Source organism: Grus americana, chromosome Z, assembly GCF_028858705.1.
Source record: "Grus americana isolate bGruAme1 chromosome Z, bGruAme1.mat, whole genome shotgun sequence".
NCBI classification, from domain to species: domain Eukaryota; kingdom Metazoa; phylum Chordata; class Aves; order Gruiformes; family Gruidae; genus Grus; species Grus americana.
The window spans coordinates 55262609-55281225 of record NC_072891.1 but is presented as its reverse complement, the minus strand read 5'-3'; the positions used below and the strand labels follow the sequence as shown (position 1 = coordinate 55281225).

The window sequence follows — 18617 nt, the reverse complement described above, 5'->3', positions numbered from 1 at the left end:
CTTTTTTTTGTAGGTATTTGTAAATTTTGCTAAGGACCAAAGTGACGACGACCACACTAAGGACCTGTCATTGCACAAAAACCAGACTGTGGTAGACATTGCAATCCTTAATTCCTTCCTGCAAGATGAGAAGGTAAAAGAAAGTTGTGTGTGAGCCAATTTCAGCAAAGAAATGATAAGCAACATGCAAACTTTCTTTTTCCTGGGATAGGATATTCCCAAAGAAGAATCTAGAGGAAGAGAAACTGGACACTCTACTGATAACCATTCAATGCAATGCAATTCAATGCAATGAAAACAAAATTCCTTTACAGGGGCAGTGCCTCGTGGAGTCGTCATGTACTGTTCTCAAGTGAAAGACTTGAACTTAACTCATTACAGTATAACTCTGAAGCTGTGGTAAAGCACCCACCAGATGCTGTGGGCTTTCAACCATACTGTACCTTGTCCTGTACAGTATGTTTTTACTAGGGTTGCGAAAATAGTTCATTGAGGAATCATGGCCAGTGGTTATTTATAGATATTTTAGACATGGATGTTTTAGTCTTAATCATGTCAGGAGTGGGAATGTCCCGGTGCTACATCCATTGCTGGCAATGAACGCACCAAGACAGACAGTAGCAAGAAAAGTCACCACCAATGTTGTAGCCTTAGGTTGTGAAAACTTACCTGACCGGCTGCTTTTCCTAGACTGGTGTATGTCAGTTGGGGCCACAAAGCAGTGCTGTGCAGATGGGATGGCAAGAGATAGGCCATCATATCAATACGTCTGCATCAGTAAGTGGTGATACGCAAACTGTGAATCCTGTAAATACACAGGATTGTCCCACCAGCATCACAATCAATAACCTACTCTGACTAGGGTTTTGTGTAGTTAAGTACGCTCCTGCTCCTTTGAGGTACTGCAGCAGCTGCATGAACACCTGGTAGGAGGAAGTGGGTGAGAAGCAGACCTAGAGTTTGGACCACAGCAGCAAACTCAGTAGTTGTACAAGCTGCTAATGCCAAGAGCGCATTCTAAATCATGAAATGCCGCTCAGATATGTAATATCAGTTCTTTAATCCCTGCTTTGCACCAGAAAGGTACCCATCATCTGAAGTTAACTGCTTAGCACAAGCATGTTGCCATTTCTGGCTTTGCCAGATAAAACTAGAAATGAGATGTAGTTGGTTTTTTAACAGTGTTATTTATGACTTTAGGTAGGTAGCATAATTAGATATTGAAAGTGCTTTCTGTTGATCTTTGTAGCCACAGTATTTCTTTATGATATGCCTGTAATGCTATGCTCTCATTCTGTCCATTCAGTGATAGCTACATTCGTGATCTGACCAAGTTCCAGACTCTAGCAATCGGCCACTATCTGCATTTACTGTAAGCTGTTCACCTAAGAATTTACTGTTTGGAAAGTGGTATAATGTTAGATTAACGTGTAAGTTTCTGCTAGTGTTGTGCAGTGTAGTTTCAGAAGTTAGGTGATCCCTAACTGGAGTATACACCCTTGTTATACATGTGACAAACTGCTTCAGTAAAAATCCCTTTCAAGAACAAGATAGTTCATAGTAGTAGTGCTACAGGTCCATCAGTCAGTAATTTTTAAAGTTTTCCAAAGTCATAATAATATTAGAGGGGATATTATGTGATTAAAACAACCAACTCTTGTTCACATTGTACAACAGTCATGGGAGAGTATGCCTTCATTAGTACTTATGGACTCCTCTGTCTTGCTTTTACAGTCAGAAGTAGGTTCAGTAATGTGGTGTGAACCCAAGTGCAGTTCCTGGGCTATTCCTGTATGTCACACCTTCGCCTTAAATACTAGTACAGGTTCTGCACTATTTCTTGATGCTACTCCACCATGAATCAATCACGGACCATTTTCTTCTGTGAATGTCCATATAACAGCCCAACAAACAGTGGAGAGGCTGCCATGAGCCCGAAGAAGGTTGATTACGTATTTGCAGGTATAGTTGGTAACACTGACCAATTCAGCATTTTTAATACACAAACAGTTAAGTATTTAGTACAAGTTCCCAGTCCCTGCTGCGTCCTGCCTTTGGATAAAGTCAGAGCTTACTACATGCTCTGCTAAAGTGCCTTTTTCATACTTTTTTTTTAAAAAAAAAACCTGTATAATACATTGCTTAGGGGATTGAAAAAGGAGTGTAATGGGGATCAGTATACCTCACTTAAAACGTGCTTTGTTATTGTCTTTATTGCATCGTCACCCTATGGGGATGAGTTACAGGGTGATGAATACACCAGACCTCCAGGTGCAGAAAAATTACTAAACAAACAGCTGAGCTACAGCCATGACTTCTCTAGCAGGCTGCAGGTATGTTACGGTATAATTGAAACAAATAGCATGTATTGAAGGCTTACCACTGCTAAAAATCACTGTTACAAATTGGCATTGAGTCACCAAAGTGAAGGGCTTTAGTTTTGCACTGCACCAGACTAGTGCATGTAGAACTAGAATGAGTCCTAGGAGGATTCAGATTTGGTCCTGAAAGAGCTGTGGTTTGCTCTTTGTAACTGCTCACATAAATGATTAATTTAGCAGGAAACAAGATTCACATCATAATCTTCTTTCCTTAGCCCACCAAAAAGAGATTCTTGATTCCTATTGCCCTGTGACTGTCATGCTCATACAGAGTCTGCTATCTGTGGCAAAATGTTGTAGTAAATGTGGATATTAAAGCTGTGAAATAGTTCAGCTGATCTGTCTTGTTTGTACTGAACAAACAGCATAATGCAACTCTCACATGATGATTTGTCATGGAATAAGTTCAGACAGCCACTAATTGACTCTTTCAAAAGTGTATTGGGGAAAAAAAATTACTCTAGAGTCACATACAGTATATGAACCACTCTCAATAATGAAACTGCGCTGAGGTGTTAACTTATTTTAAACTTTATTACTATTGACATATTGCATCCCTCTCTGTAGTACATTTGTATTTCAGTAAGTTGTATTTTCCCCATGGTTAAACCACCACTCTGTGCTTATCCTTCCCTCCTGAATTATAGTTGGTCCTTCATTCCAAGCACTTTATGCTATCTGTAATGGGATCTATTTTTGCACTGGAATATCTGTTAACTTTGCAAAAATCTAGAGAGATTTCACAACAGAAATGTCTAAGTTAAATCCTTAAATGGACATTTTCATTAAAAGAAAAAAGTGTATATGTTTGTATTTGCTAATAACTGTTATGTGGAGTATTAAAAGGCACTCTTAATTGCCTCATGTTAAGTGAAAAATAAAGCTGTTGTGGCACCATTGGTCTTCAAAGTGTCGTTTTTCTGTATGTTCTTTTGAGGAGTGCTGTTAGCAGCTCTTGTTTTACCCGGTTTTGTTTTGTTGTGAGCTTTGATACATAATGTATAAGCAAGTGCAGTATCTCTACAAATTAGCATGGGGCACGTACTATTTTCAGGTGAGATGGCACAAGATTTGAAAGGCAAATGCTACTTTAAGCTTCTAAAGTTAGTAAATAAAAAGGTCTCCAGCAAATCCTGAAAAAAGTGGTGGGTGTAACTGTCAAATCCAGCTGTAGAGCATGGCCAACTTACCTGGAAGTTTAAATCCCAAGTCAGGTACCTGCCTCTGAATATTTCCATAACAGACTTGCAGCAAGTTGGAACTATTGGTAATTGTTCTCCTCTTTGGTAGAAATACTCTATATGTGGTTTTGCTGACAAAGCAAAATGTTATGTATAAAGAATCTGAAATACCTTACACTTAGCTACTCCTTAGCTAATATCAAATTAAAGGAAGATCACTCAAGTTAATACTAGGTTGATTTTAACAGCAGTTTACAAATGACAGGAGAATAATGGTCTGATTGCTCAAAGGAAAACTGATTTTAAAATTTTATATTTTACTGCCTGTAGTCCCACTGCCAACCAATTAAGTTCCAGAAGCCAACCAATTCTTGAAGTTACACTCGTCAGGAAAATTCATCCTGAGATAAGAAGCCATTTAAAATTTCCTGTGTTTTCTGCTTTAATCTAGTATCTAGCTGGTGCTTTGGGTAATGTGCTTGATTTATCAACCTCTTGCAGAAAGCAACAAACTTTAGAATAAAGCACACCTCTAACATCCCAAGTATTCTTTACTCTCAACGTTGGTGACAAGGAAAATAGTTTTACTAAAAATAAATTGTACTATTTTTAGTAGGGCTTTTTTATTCCAGTAAACAATAAAACTATTTTTGCATTCATGTGGGGGAAAAAAAAGGTCCTGCAATTCCCTGTCCCATTTTTCAGCCAATATTTTTGTTACTATAAAAACCAAAGTCCTCCTTTAACTGCCTTAAGGCAACATTCTGAATCAATGGTTTATCAGCCATTTATACCTTAAAAAGTTGATTTGTAAACTATAAGACAGTGGTCTCTGAAGTAGTGGTTGTTCCACCCTGAGAATGCTGGAGTGTGAAGACTTCGGTGTAGGAGGTGGGACCCATTAAACTCCCTTGCTACAGCAGCTGGATCCCATCCATGCACTTTGGACATACACATAATTGTCTACACCTGTTTTTTTAGTGCTTTCCATGAGATCTCAATGCACTTCACAGAAGCAATAATCATCATTAGGCAGACTGCATAAAGATACTTCAGTAGAGATGTGAAATCAATTGCTCATTGCAAGTCAGCAGTTAACCTGTGGAAAAGCCTCCCAAGTCCTCTGCCAGTTAGTGACCTTCATATTGCAGAAGAGGGTGCTCGGTACCACTGTACACAAAACACAAGTTTGAATTCTCAGTCCATGTGCCCTCTGCCCTGCTGCTATTCACTCTTGTTTACTGGCTCTAAAGCAACTATTGTCAAGACTGTTGTTGACCAAAATACAAGACCTACTGAGTGCTGTGCTTGGAGAATGGAGTTTATCATTTCACAGTTGAAAAAAAGAAAGAGCTTGAGCTGTAAACACTAAAAATTCCTGCTTTATCCAAATTTATTTGGCTTTTAACAGTCTGGCAAAAAGTATTTCAAAGAATGTGAGCGTGTGTAGATCAGCTGAGTTTGGCTATACCGCTGAACAAGAAGGGCTAATCAATTTCAAATATTAAAATACCTAAGGCAAAGCATTAGGTGTGTAATACACAGTTTTGGGGAAGTGTTTACTGAACAAAAAAGGAAAGGCTGAAGTGAACTATAACAAGATGCTCTTCTTGTGGCAGAGTTTATTGGGACCCACCATCTGACCAGCTTCACTGCAGTACCTCCTAGGGGCAAATCCAGCCACACTGATGCTTTACATTACTCAGAATTAATACAAAGCATCTCAATGAGAAGTCTGATTAAAACATGACTGGGTAACAAGTACATGAGGGCATTCCTTCTTAGACCAGTATGCAATAGCCAAGGTGTGATAATTACAAGAGGCACCAAAGTATGTTACGAAAATTGTAACAGCCCTGAGCTCTAGTGTTGGAAAAGAGCGCTTGCTAGGTTTGATAAATGGCCTAGGTATGCAGAAACGCATTAAGAACTATGGGGTTAAAATAAAAGATAGGTGAAGTGTGGTTCATGCCATAAGTGCTATGGGTCAAGTTCTTTTTCCTGGTTATGTAGGGACATCACCATAAACTTCTGTTTAAAAATTGCTGTTGGTGCAAAGTTTTACAGATGTACATTGCTAGTGATCAGCATTTTGCATACATTTATTGTAAACTGAAGAACAGTCAACTCAGTTCATGAGAGTATGATCCATGCGATGGCACTTGCTGACAGCACTTCTCGTCCTTTCTGCTATCAGTTACATAACCTTTAGAATAAGGTTACTTCAGCGGTGAGCACTGCAGAGGAACCAGGAGCACATTTTGCTGGGACTCCAAGAATCTGACGCTGTCCCGCACTGAAATTAAATGCATATTTAATTAAGACAGTAATCCACTGAGAAATAATACTTTTCTTGGCATGTATGCAGGTACCACTAATGAGTTCTCTGCATCCATCATTTCTTACCAGCTGCTACGACTCTGGCATCTTCATGGGCACTGTGCCTTCCTGCTGCCCGGTGATCTGGGCTCTCGTTCCACCAGATCACATGGACTGAGAAAGTACAAATAAAGTCAGCTGAATACTGTTATGCTGCAATACAACATGTACTCTTAAGTCCTAGCAGTCTGCCTTCACCTGTTAGATGCCTTGCAGTTAGCAGAAACAATTTTCCAGGCAAGTAACTGGTGGGATGATTCTTTGGTTTGACTTTTTATCATCAGATCTGAGAGTCTTTTAAGATATCAGCACCTGGCTTAAGTCTACAACCCAATACACAAAGCTGGGTTCAAGGACTGTTGATAGGACTTTGGTGATCTGTGCCAACATTTTCATCAAGCTGGCCAATCCTGATCCAGGACAAGGGCTTGCCCCTCTCTCTCCACCCCTTCCCATGTTAAAGTCTGTGTGAGAAATTGAGTAGCACCTGTGTTAAGTAATCCATACTCTGTGTGGAAAACACTGATCAGCTTGGTGTAGCCTGTGTTGATGTGAGCATTGATTGCAGCTCGAAATGCTTCACCCCACAATGCTGGCCCACCAGGCTTCATCTGGAAAGTAACCCATTCATATACTCCTGGAAAGAGTATAGAAAGAAAAGGCAAAGGTGACTTCAAGGAAGGAAATACAAATTAATACGCTAGTTCTCAAACAGTGTGCCATGGCCACGACATAATTATTGTGAAATCAGTACTGCAATTCCCTGCCATCTGGGGGTCAGCAGGACGTGAAACTGCCCCGTTAGCACAGTGTGCACAATATGTCACAGCATCCAGGGACTCACAAAAGCACACACCAGTGGCTTGCTAACTGGAGCTTGTTCAAGTGCAAATATAAGTACCGAGACCCTGAGGAACACAAGGCTTCATACAAAGCTCGATTTAGCAATTTTCAGTGTTACCTGGAAATTTGGGGAAAGTCAGACTACTTTGCAGAAATCACAAATACTCATACATGTTTGCGGGATTTGGATGGCTGATCGAACAATGCAAGATGGCCTTTTCTAAAACTGGCAATGTTTTCTGGCATTGAAGTGGTTTATGACATTATAAACCCCTTTAACTCCTGGCAATTAGTCACAGCAAGATCGGAAGACATAGCCAACAGACTAGGACTTGCTTAGCATCTCTGCTCTGCCAGTCTCCCTCGTTTGTAGATAAATGGCACAATTTGCCAAAAAACTCCAGTCCTGCTACAAGACACATTATCTCCCTCCTTTCCACTCAGGTAGTTACTCTAGATCACAATTGCTGACACTTTAATAGAAAGCTAGATACTTGCCATATGGCAATGTATGTCTGGTCTCATTCTCTAGCAATGGGCTGGAGATAAACTGACAGGGGAACAAAGTGTCTGAAAAGTCAGTGCTCCAGTTTTAAGAGAAAACTGGACTGCTTTCAAATTCAATTGTAACAGCATAAAATTCAGAATCACAGGGAAAGAACAAAGATTACTGTATGCATGTACATGCTGAGGGCTAAAGCAAGGCCTCTGTGATGTCACTCCATGCAACAACATCTGCAAATGTTCATAAATCGTGGAATGGTCAATACTGTTAATAACACATTCGCTACAAAGAGAATTAAAATACATCAGGACAGGACATCTATACCTAATTTATAATTGTTGCAAAGTAAACTTGACTTCTATGTATCTTTAAAAAGTACGGAATATTTTTGTTTTTTCTTAAAACTATTATGCGAATGAAGTGATAACATCAAAGCAAATTGATAAAGGAGAAAAACCTCTGTGAAAGAGAACAATCATTGTCTTTAGTGCCTCCAGGAAATGCCTTCTCACTGATAGATGGGACCAAGCAAGACCGGGATGACTGCTCTGACCACTGCTACTTCATTTGGGCAATTCACACACCTCTTTACAACCTTAACGATCAGGGCTCTAGTCAGTTACTGATGTAAGTTAGTGTAAAATCCTTCTTAAAAACTTTGTCCCTCATCTGTGTTATGTCACTTTTTCACATGGGTGTATGTGCATGCACTTGTTACATAAATGGTTACAAAAGCATGTAATACCTAGTTTAAACTTTAAGCCATTTTTTGGTTAGTCCATCAGCATCAACAACTTTAATCAGAAAAAAAGAGAAGATAAGCTCACCCCCTTCTTTTGGAGGCTTCCCAAGTTGACACCAGGGTACCAGATAAGCAATCTCATTGTGCTGTTTTTCTATCAAGGGGAGAGCTGCGGAAATGAATTTTCCCTGCCAGTCTTTGTCATTGGCTAGTGCATGCCGGACTGCTGTTCTGTGGGCAAAATTATCTGTTAGAAAGAAAAAAAAAAACCAAAAAACAAAAAACACCAAGTATGAAAAAAAATGCACTTAATGTCACATCAGACAGAATCAAACGTATAATTACAAGGAAGCAAGCTGCACTTACATAAATTTGAAACTGATATTTTCAAACAGCATATTAGCTTAAAGCAGATGTGGTAAGTGTCCTTTAAATTCTGCAAAAATCTTTGCTTTAGCTCAGATTTAAATGGTTTCAAACCAAACCAAATTTTCCAAGACAGGTTATAAAAAAGTTAAAATACACTAAGCAATGTTAAGAAAGATTAATATATGGCATCCACAGGGACTACTGGATGTGGCAACAGTTACCAAGGACAAGGAGATTCAGAGAAAGCACAGTGGAAAAGGAAGTGAAGTGGAAAATAAAATTCAGACAGAATATTAGCCTACCAAGAGAAAAATAAGAAAAAAACATGAGTTTTGGCTTATATAAAATTACATTAAAATTACAAGCATAGAAGTGATGTTTGTTTGTTCAACTACATAAAAAGCTATTATATACCCAAAATCTAAACCTTTTTTTTTTTTATTAAAACCAAATCCACTGAATTAAGAGTGTCTGAATTTCAATTGGTGAGGCTGCAGTGGCATCTTAAGCAGTATGTTTTTATGCAGACAGCTTTCAATAACACAAGAGAAAAAAACCAGCATCTAAGAATGGGAAGATCCTTGAGAAATATCAGTATCTTGGGACCAAGAGAAAAATATGCCAATTATTTTTACCTACTGAAAAGATATAAGCAGGGGTCTGATGAATCAGGGAGAAAGGATGTTGTACCTTACACATGTAAATACCATTAGGAAACAAATAAAAATTGTAGGTTTTTCCTTAGTTTTACCATTTTAAAAGTTTCTCATAGATTATTAAAAATGTGGGGGTTTTGTTGTTTTTTTATTACTAGAGAAAGAGCAAGGCTAAAAAGTTATGAGAAGCAGGATAATTTATTAACCATAGATACACGTAAAATCGTAATATTCCTGTCAACAGGTGGCTGGTCCCCTCCAGGACCAAAGAGGTGACTCTTTATTCTAAACAAGTACTGCGAACACGCTGGATTTCAGTGAGCAGACTGGGGACTTCAGAACAAAAATTCTGTCTCAGCATACACATATACCCTGGACTGCAGCAGGTATACAAAGAAATGATACCAGTGTGCCTTCCCACCTCTCCACAACCCTCCATATGAAGTTCCCTTGGGTTCCATGAAAACCACAGCCAGCACACCTAGTTTCTTGCATAATCATAGCTTTTCTGGGCTCACCAGCACCTTCCTGGTCAGCACTGACTCCAACATAAAAAGTTGACTATACTGCAAGAAGCCAAGGCTGAAGCAGCAACAAAATGCTTCGTGTGCATGGGAAGTTGGGGTGATGGAGTGGCTGCCCACCTTGTCGTGATTCAGCCCCAGCCGGCAGCAGAGCAGCCCACGGTTGCTTGCTCACACCCCTCCTTGCCCCGGTGGGATGGGGAACGGATCAGAAGAAAAAGGTAAAACTCAGGGGTAGAGATAAGGACAGTTTACTGGGACAGCAAAGGAAGAGAGAAATAACAACAACAGTACTTATAAAAAGAATATACAAGGCGGGTGATACACAGTGAAATTTGCTCACCCTCGAAGCCTGATGCCTAGCCTGTCCCCAAGCAGCGATCCCTCCTCCCCAGCCAGACCCCTTTTTATCCAGAGCATAGTATGGAATATTCCTTTGGCTAGTTTGGGTCAGCTGTCCTGGCTGTGTCCCCTCCCAGCTTTTTGTGAAAATTAACTCTATCCCAGCCAAAAAGCAGGATGTTATCCACCCCTTATTCTATACTATCTACATCATACCCAGATTCTACACTTCCCAATTAACCACCACTCTGCTTGTCTTCGATATCATTCCCTTGGTCTATGGGCCATCCCTCTAAAATGTCCATTGAGTTCATTTCATCCATGGCTTTGGGCTCCACCTGTCATAACAGTCTCTCAGGGTGGGAGCGACGGTGTGTGCTGTGGGACTGTTGAATCCTGCATCCGGAGCTCGCCGCTGGTGTATCTGGCACGGCCCACGCTCACAGTCTGCAGGTTGAAGGTGTTGATTTCAAGGAAGTTGCTGGGCGCCAGTTGCAGAGGCCAGTTCTAGTTCCATCATCGCTGCACTTTGCTCGGTTTCATCAAGGTTCATCCTTCATTCATTTGGGTGACCCTTACTCTAATACCATTGATACAGCCCATAGCAATTGTAGCAATGATAACATATGACAACAGGGTTATTTAGCAATTAACATCACAGAATTTAATTTATTGGCTATTCTCACCCAAAATCAGATCCCCTTGAGGCACACATCAGACTTCCCCATCCTTCTGCATCACCCCCGAGTGCACCCAGGTCCCTGAGCAAAAGCAATCCCACGGATGGGTTTGCCTTTGCCCGAAGCAGGAATAACCCAGACCATCTTCCCCAACATAGCCTTCATGCACACTGTGGGGACTTTATCCCCTTCTACAGTATCTGGAAGTTCTGAGTGGGCAGAGCCAGCTCCGCTGGAAGATGCCCTACTGTTGACTAACCGGGAGGCATTTGCTAAATGTGTATCCCAATATTTGAGGGTCCCACCACCCATTGCTCTCAGTGTAGTCTTTAACAGTCCACTGCATCGTTCCATTTTCCCGGGGGCTGGTGCACGACAGGGGATGTGATACACCCATGCAATGCCATGCTCTTTGGCCCAGCTATCTGTGAGGTTGCTTCAGAAATGAGTCCCGTTGTCTGACTCAATTCTTTCTGGGGTGTCATGTCTCCACAGGACTTGCTTTTCACAACTCAGCACAGTGTTCCAGGTGGTGGCGGGGGGCATGGGATATGTTTCCAACCACCTGGTGGTTGCTTCCACCCTTGTAAGTACATAGTGCTTGCCTTGGCAGGTTCGTGGGAGTGGGATGTCGTCTATCTGCCAGGCCTCCCCATGTGGGTATTTCAGCCATTGTCCTCCACACCAGACAGCCTTTAACCACTTGGCTTGTTTAATTGCCACACAATGTTTCACATTCATGGATTACCTGTGGATAGCATCCATGGTCAAGTCCACCCCAATCACAAGCCCATCTATATGTTGTATCTCGTCTTTGATGGCCTGAGGTGTCATGGGCCCAACGAGCTATAAATAATTCACTCTTATGTTGCGAGTCTAGATCTACCTGAGCCACTTCAATCTTAGCAGTCTGTCCCACTGGTGGTTGTTTCGATAATCCTCAGTGGCTCAGCTCCTGGGTACATGGGCATCTATGTGATGTACTTTTACAACCAGCTGGGCAGCAGTGTCTTGCCACAATGAGGCAGCCCAGATGGGTTTGCCTCTGCACTGCCTGTTGCTCTGCTGCCATTGCCATAACCACCCCCACAGGGCATTCACCACCCATCAGTCAAGAGTACTGGCCACTTTTCTCGATCAGCAATGTGTAAAGCCAGCTGGATGGCTTTCACCTCTGCAAACTGGCTTGATTCATCTTCTCCTTCAGCAGCTTCCGCAACTCATTGTGTAGGACTCCATGCAGCAGCCTTCCACCTCTGATGCTTCCTCACAATGCTACAGGACCCATCCATGAACAGGGCATATTGCTCCTCATTTTCTGGCAGTTTATTATATGGTGGGACTTCTTCCACACGTGTCACCTCCTCCTCTGGTGACTTTCTGAAATCTTTGCCTTCTGGCCAGTCCATGTTCACTTCAGAATTCCTGGGTCACTGGGGTTTCCTATGCAAGCCCACTGTGTGATCAGCGCGACCCACTTACTCCACGTGGCATCAGTTGCTTGGTGTGTAGAGGGGACCCTCCCTTTGAACATCCAGCCCAGCACCGGCAGTCGGGGTGCCAGGAGGAGCTGTGCTTCAGTGCCAATCACTTCCAAAGCAGCTCGAACCCCTTCATATGCTGCCAATATCTCTTTTTCACTTGCAGTGTAGCAGGCCTTGGATCCTCTGTATCCCCGACTCCAAAACCCCAGGGGTCAACCTCGAGTCTCCCCTGATGCTTTCTGCCAGAGGCTCCAGGTAGGGCTATTCTCCCCGGCTGTGGTGTACAGCACATTTTTAACATCTGGTCCTGCCCGGACTGGCCCAAGGGCTACTGTGTGAACTTCTTCCTCTTTAATTTGTACAAAGTCTTGTCGTTGCTCAGGGCCCCATTTGAAATCATTCTTCCAGGTCACCTGATAGAGAGGGCTTCAGTCACAATGTAATTTGGAATAAACATTCGCCAGAAACCCACAATGCCTAAGAAAGCCTGTGTTTGTTGCTAGTTGGTGGAGACATGGCTGTTATTTTGTTGATCACATCCCTTGGGAACTGACAACATCCACCTTGCCATTTTATTCCTAAAACCTGGATCTTCTGTGCAGGTCCCTTGACCCTACTTTGGTTTATGGCAAAACTAGCTTTCAGAAGGATTTGGACTATTTTCTTCCCTTTCTCACAGACAACTTCTGCTGTGTTGCCCCATATGATGATGTGATCAATGTATTGCAGGTGCTCTGGAGCTTCACCCTGTTCCAGTGCAGTCCGGATCAGCCCATGGCAAATGGTGGGGCTGTGTTTCCACCCCTGGGGCAGTCGGTTCCAGGGGTACTGGATGCCCCTCCAAGTGAAAGCAAACTGTGGCCTGCATTCTGCTGCTAAAGGGATTGAGAAAAACACATTTGTGGCATACCGCTTGGCTGCCTTTGACTCCAACTCATATTGAAGTTCTAGCATGTCCGGCATGGCAGCGCTCAGTGGCAGCATGACTTCATTCAGGCCATGATAGCCTACTGTCAGCCTCCACTCTCCACTGGACTTTCATACTGGCCATATGGGACTGTTAAAGGGTGAGCAGGTTCTGCTGATCACTCCCTGACTCTCCAGCTGACAAATCAGCTTACGGATGGGAATCAGGGAGTCTCGGTTGGTGCGGTATTGCTGCTGGTGCACCACTGTGGTAGCAACTGGCACCTCCTGTTCTTCAACCTTCAGCAAGCCCACAACAGGAGGGTACTCCGAGAGACCAGGCAAAGTAGACAACTGTTCAATTTCCTCCGACTCCAAGGCAGCTATGACAAAAACTCACCAGTACCCTTTTGGGTCCTTGAAATACCCTCTCTGGAAGTAGTCTATGCCCAGGATGCATGGAGCCTCTGGGCCAATCACAATGCGGGGCATTTGCCACTCATTCCCAGTTAGACTCACTTCAGCCTCCAGTACAGTCAGCTGTTGGGATCCCCTGTCACTCCACAAATACAGATGGGTTCTGCCCCTTCATGGCTTGACGGCATTAGGGGACACTGTGCACCAGTGTCCACTAATACTTATACTCCTGGGGGTGTGACATGCCAGGCTATCGGATCCACACAGCCCAATAAACCCGGTTATCCCTTTCCTCCACCTGGCTGGAGGCTGGGCCCCTCTAATCCTGCTCATTGTATTTGTTATTCACTTCTTGTAAAAATGACTTAGAAGTCCCTTCAAGATTATCATGAGTAAGATCAGGCCTTCCACTCGAACTGAGGAACTCCCCACTGGAACCTGGAGCCGCATTTTTCCTGGAAGAATCTCCTTTTGTGATTGTTTTTCTTGCAACTCATGTACTTGTGCCTCTAGGGTTGAGGTAGGTTTTCCATCCCACTTCCTCATGTCTTCTCTGTGGTCACACAGGTAAAACCACAGGGTGCCTCATGGTGTGTATGCTCTATATACTTATTCTTGAGCAGAGGAATGCTTACTCCCAATAGCTGAGATCCTGGTCCCTACAGGTAAGGAATAGCATATTTTCTCTTTGAGTTGCTGGAACTTCTGAGACAGTGTCTCCACAGCTGAGATGAGGGAGGAAGAAACACTTTCTTCATATTGCTGGAGTCGGCCAGCCACTTCATCCACTGTTGGTGCCTCTTCACCTTTCCATTCCATTACTGCCAATGAGTTGGCGTACAACAATGGTGTGCTCCGTACAAACTTCCACTACATGGGTCGGCTGCATTGGACTTCATCAGGATCTGCGGGTAATGGCACATTGTCTGGGTCATAAAAAACCATCTCTCACATGGCTAACTCCCTGAGATACTGGATATCTCTCTCCACGGTGGTTCACTTGCCTGGGTGACATACATCATCTTCACTAAAGGGGTACCCTTCCCTCATGCCTGACAGAAGTCACCTCTAGAGGCTGAGGGCTTGTGTCTTTTCCCCAATTGCCTTGTCAATGCCCCCTTCCCTAGACAAGGAATCCAGGGATCCCAGCTGCTTGGCTTTCCTACTCTCTAATTCCAGGCTACTGGCCTCATTATCCCAGCATTGGAACAGCCAGGTAACAATATGCTCACCTGGAAGGCGGCTGAAATCTTTTTGCATATCTTGTAGCTCACTCAGGGACAGAGACTGGGTGATTCCCTCTGGTTCTGCCTCTTCCTCCTGTTCTCCTTATGGTCCTGGTTCATCATCATCTCTTACTAAGTGAACTGATTTTTATGTGTATTTCTTCTTCCGTATAGGGGTGACTGATACCGGCACAGGTTGGTTCTCTGGTTCAGCTGCAGTGATTATCACTGGGGCTGAGTAGCCACAGCGCCTGTCACCAGGGTTTGAGTAGTGTCAGTGCCTGTCACTTGGGTTGGAGTAGTCACAGTGCCTGTTGCTCTGTTTTTCCTCTCCTCCCACCAAGGGTGCTGCCTAATATTGAGTAGTGTTTAGTAGATGTTGGCCAGGACCCAGCACAGCGCAGTAAGTTGTGCCTCTTTAGAACAGCCACAGCATTTGCCTTTCAAATATTCTATCACTTCATCAGGGTCCTGCAGTTGTTTGGGAGTGAAGTTCCGAATCATTGGAGGTGAGAAGTTCCCTAGGTACCTGCCCATATTCTCCCACATGCCATGGCATCCGTGACTATCCAGCCTTGGGGCAGATGTCTGGGTGGTATTCTTAAAACAATTTTTTGTAATCCTAAACAAGACCTGGTCCACATTCAGGAGACATAGCAATAACAGCATGCTGGCTTGAACATCCCGAGGATATTTAAAATTCTCAAAAGCTGCTGTAACCAGCCTGAAGGAAAAAGGGGAGGTGAAAGAGCAAGAAAAAGTATCCTCCCATCTTCGCCATAGATTGGGTGCAATTATTAATAAATCCTGAGAGATATTGTTCGAGCTACAGGCATGACAGCAATGCCACATACACATACCAGCTTAACCTCATGACCAGTTATGTTATCATAAGTTATGTTATCATATCATAAGTTGATATCACACAGTACAACAAAATGAGAATCTTATCACCTCCCAGAGGTGATAAACAGGGAATACACACAGCAAGGACGGGTTTACATACCACAGCCATGTGAACAAACAAATCACCACTGTGACCAGTGACTATTTAACTACTATAATAAATGTGTGTAACGACTTTGTTTCAACATGCTCTGGTCAGATCTGTCATTACCTCAACCATTCAAGCCCCATGTTGCGTGCCAAAAAGGACTGTCGTGGTTTAGCCCCAGCCACAGCTGAGCACCACAGGGCTGCTTGCTCATTCCCCCCTGGTGGGATGGGGAGGAGAATGGGAAGAAAAAGGTAAAACTCGTGGATTGGGACAGTAAAGGAAGAGGGAAATAACAACAATACTTATAAAAGAATACACAACGTGGGTGATGATACACAATGAAATTTGCTCACCCCCGATGCCCGTGCCATCCCAGAGCAGCAACCTCTCCTCCCTGGTCAGACCCCTTTATATATTTAGCATGATGTCATATGCTATGGAATACCCCTTTGACCAGTTTGGGTCAGCTGTCCTGGCTGTGTCCCCTCCCAGCTTCTTGTGAAAATTAACACTATCCCAGCTGAAAACCAGGACACCACCTCAGCACAGTCCAGCTGCAGAAGGAGTTTTAGCATGCAAACTGTGTGCTCGTTTGTTTTAGGGGAGTGACTGTTACACTGAACTAAAATTTGAGAATTATACCTGCATATAAACATATACAGACTGCATACAGATTGTCTGCACTTATATGTATTATCTTATTAAGGAGGTCTCAACCTTTTTTCCATCCATTTTGAAATTCTGAAGACATTTGTGGTTCAGGAACTGGCCCTAATTTAAAGCTATTTCCACGAACAAAGCACTCTGCCAAAGTTCCTCTATTATACCTGTTTTGAGCAGAGATTGCTGTTTAAGAACAGTTGTTACTCTCTCATCCCAACATGTTAAAATTGTCCTGACAGGCTCTGCAGTGTTCTTTTCAGTAATCAGTACATGAACAAAAATTTTTGGACAGTTTCTTACAGTAAGAGTGACAAATAAAAGCCATGTAAGCATTCTCCTCATCTTCTTGCCTAGGAGGTAGGGAGGACAGAGAGAGCAGAGCAGCGCAAAGGGATGCTGAGCGTACCGTACTTCCAAACGTGGATAACCTTATTCATTGCTCCCAGCTCTGCAGACCAGAATCCCACCAGCTCTGAGTGAGCTGTGCGAAGGTGAAAGTACTTGTTGACCATTTCCACAAACTCCTTCATCTTTGATGGCTTAATATCATATGTGCGAATTTCATAGAAAATGCTATTATTTTGTCTGGGCCCTGTAGCAAGGGATGCGAGTGCCTGAAAGAAAATGTTAAGAAAAATAACTAAAACTAATTCTCAAGGAAGAAAACTGTCTTTCTGCCTAATTTCTAGGCTTTTTTAAAAAACAACGAGATGCTATAGATGAGATTTTTTTACTGGGGGCTGGGAGAGGTAGTACTTCATGATCTCCACTACAAATTATCTTGTGACTTTTTCCTTTGGAAATGGTTCCCATGAGTATTATTTGCTGCAACTCCTTTTGGCAGTGCAACAGACCATGACATGTCTTTTATTTGTTGCACTCAATTGTCTAATAGCCTGTAACAAAACAGGATTTTCTTTTTCTCATACCCCTTTCTTAGGAAGCCAGCAGCAGGATGCAAAAAGTCAAAGCAATAAAAAGACAGTGGGCTAAATACATTATTCAAATGTGAGGCTGCTGATGCCACTGAAGCAGAGCCAACATCAACATCTGCCTGTGTTGCCCTTACCCAACCAACTCACAGTAGTGCAATCTGTCTTCTAATTACAATCTTACATCGGTTATTAGCAAATTACATATTGTTGGCAAAAGAAAGAAAAAGATACCAGCAGTTGGGAAAAGACTTCCAGCACAAGATTGCTAAAGTCTGCATCCTTGCCCTTCACTGGCTGCTTCCCAAAGGCTGTGCAAGAACAGTTTTTTTATTCATATAACATAAACCCCTTCAGAAGTCCCAGAATATGCATACTTTTACAACTGCCTCAATAACCTGGAACATGCTACTCACCTCTCAAATAAAACTAGAAAAATCAAGGCCAAATCAAATCTTTGGCCTTAGCCCGTATTTGCAGAGAGGTGGCTGCAGGATGGATTTTGGACATGACTTATTTCACCAGCACCAGCAGTGATGCACACTGTACAGCTCAAGACACAAAATTCAGATGGCCAAGACCAAAGGTCTTGTTTCTTAATGACCCTTTGAAGTATTACACGTCTAGTTTTGGTTGCCATGTGCCCCTGCTTCTTTTAGCATTTACAGTTTCTAAATCCCCACAGGATCCTGAATGAACAGATCCCTCCTGTCCAAAGAACACGTCACACAACTCTGCAGAACACCCAGGGCCCATGCTCAGCAGGAGGCGTGCTATACTTGCAAACAGGCCCGTTAAAGAGGATGTCCCGCCAAAGACAGCCCCTGCCGTGGCAGGCAGCGCCCGCCCCGCCCCGGGGGCAAGAGCCACGGGCGGGACCGCCGGACACTGCCAGCTCCCGCCCCGCCCCAAGCCCCGCCCCCACGCAAACCCAAGCACCAAACCCCGCCCCCGCGGACCCAAACCCCGCCCCCTCACCGCCCCCGCGGCTCGCGCCACCATCCCCGCTCCCTGCCGTCGCTGCTGCGCTCGGCTCCTCACGCCGCGCCCCGGCTGTTACCTGAGGGCGGGCCCGGGCCCGGGCCTGGGCCAGGCGGGCGGCGGCGGCGAGGGGCCGGCGGAGCGCCCCCGGGGGCAGCATGGTGAGCGGCAGGCCAGGCGGAAAGCAAACGCAGCTGTCCGCAGTCGGTTCCGTGGGAGGGAGGGAGGGCGGGCGGACGGCCCTTGGGCGGGGCGAGGCGAGGCGGTGGTGCCTCCCTTGCCGGGGCGGCCGTTGCGCAGCCGTTGGGCGGCCGGCACGTGACAGGGGAGGCTGTTGGGGCGGCTTCTGCAGAGCGTCCCCTGCAGCGCGTCCCGCTGCGTTGGTCAGCAGCAAACTGCACCGCGCCGA

General features: G+C 43.9%; 2 protein-coding genes across 7 annotated transcripts in view; one reads left to right on the top strand and one right to left on the bottom strand.

Annotated features, from left to right (window-relative positions):
- ABCA1 (ATP binding cassette subfamily A member 1) overlaps positions 1 to 3278 on the top strand; it is a 97446-nt gene extending 94168 nt beyond the window's left edge. For all 6 annotated transcript variants that reach the window (XM_054810799.1, XM_054810798.1, XM_054810793.1 and 3 more), the window contains one exon: positions 14 to 3278. In XM_054810799.1, coding sequence (XP_054666774.1) covers positions 14 to 154 — 141 coding nt within the window. In that variant the 3' untranslated portion in view covers positions 155 to 3278. The remainder of the gene's footprint in view (positions 1 to 13) is intronic.
- Positions 3279 to 4941: 1663 nt separating this feature from the next.
- On the bottom strand, positions 4942 to 18430 carry NIPSNAP3A (nipsnap homolog 3A). Its single transcript, XM_054810800.1, has 6 exons — positions 18288 to 18430; positions 16702 to 16909; positions 8117 to 8278; positions 6429 to 6578; positions 5969 to 6055; positions 4942 to 5858 (listed from the first exon to the last, which is right to left on the bottom strand). The coding sequence occupies exons 1-6, from the start codon at positions 18366 to 18368 to the stop codon at positions 5782 to 5784; spliced, it is 765 nt and encodes a 254-aa protein (XP_054666775.1). The 5' UTR covers positions 18369 to 18430; the 3' UTR covers positions 4942 to 5781.
- Between the last annotated feature and the right edge of the window lie 187 nt (positions 18431 to 18617).

What these genes read in the sequence shown, in the direction of transcription:
- NIPSNAP3A (XM_054810800.1), bottom strand. Translation starts at nt 18,368, where the DNA reads ATGCTGCCCCCGGGGGCGCTCCGCCGGCCCCTCGCCGCCGCCGCCCGC. An exon ending in GAAGCCTCCAAAAGAAGGGG is followed by an intron (nt 6,579 to 8,116) that starts GTGAGCTTATCT and finishes TACTCTTTCCAG; the next exon opens with GAGTATATGAATGGGTTACT. An exon ending in TGCCAGAGTCGTAGCAGCTG is followed by an intron (nt 5,859 to 5,968) that starts GTAAGAAATGAT and finishes ATTTAATTTCAG; the next exon opens with TGCGGGACAGCGTCAGATTC.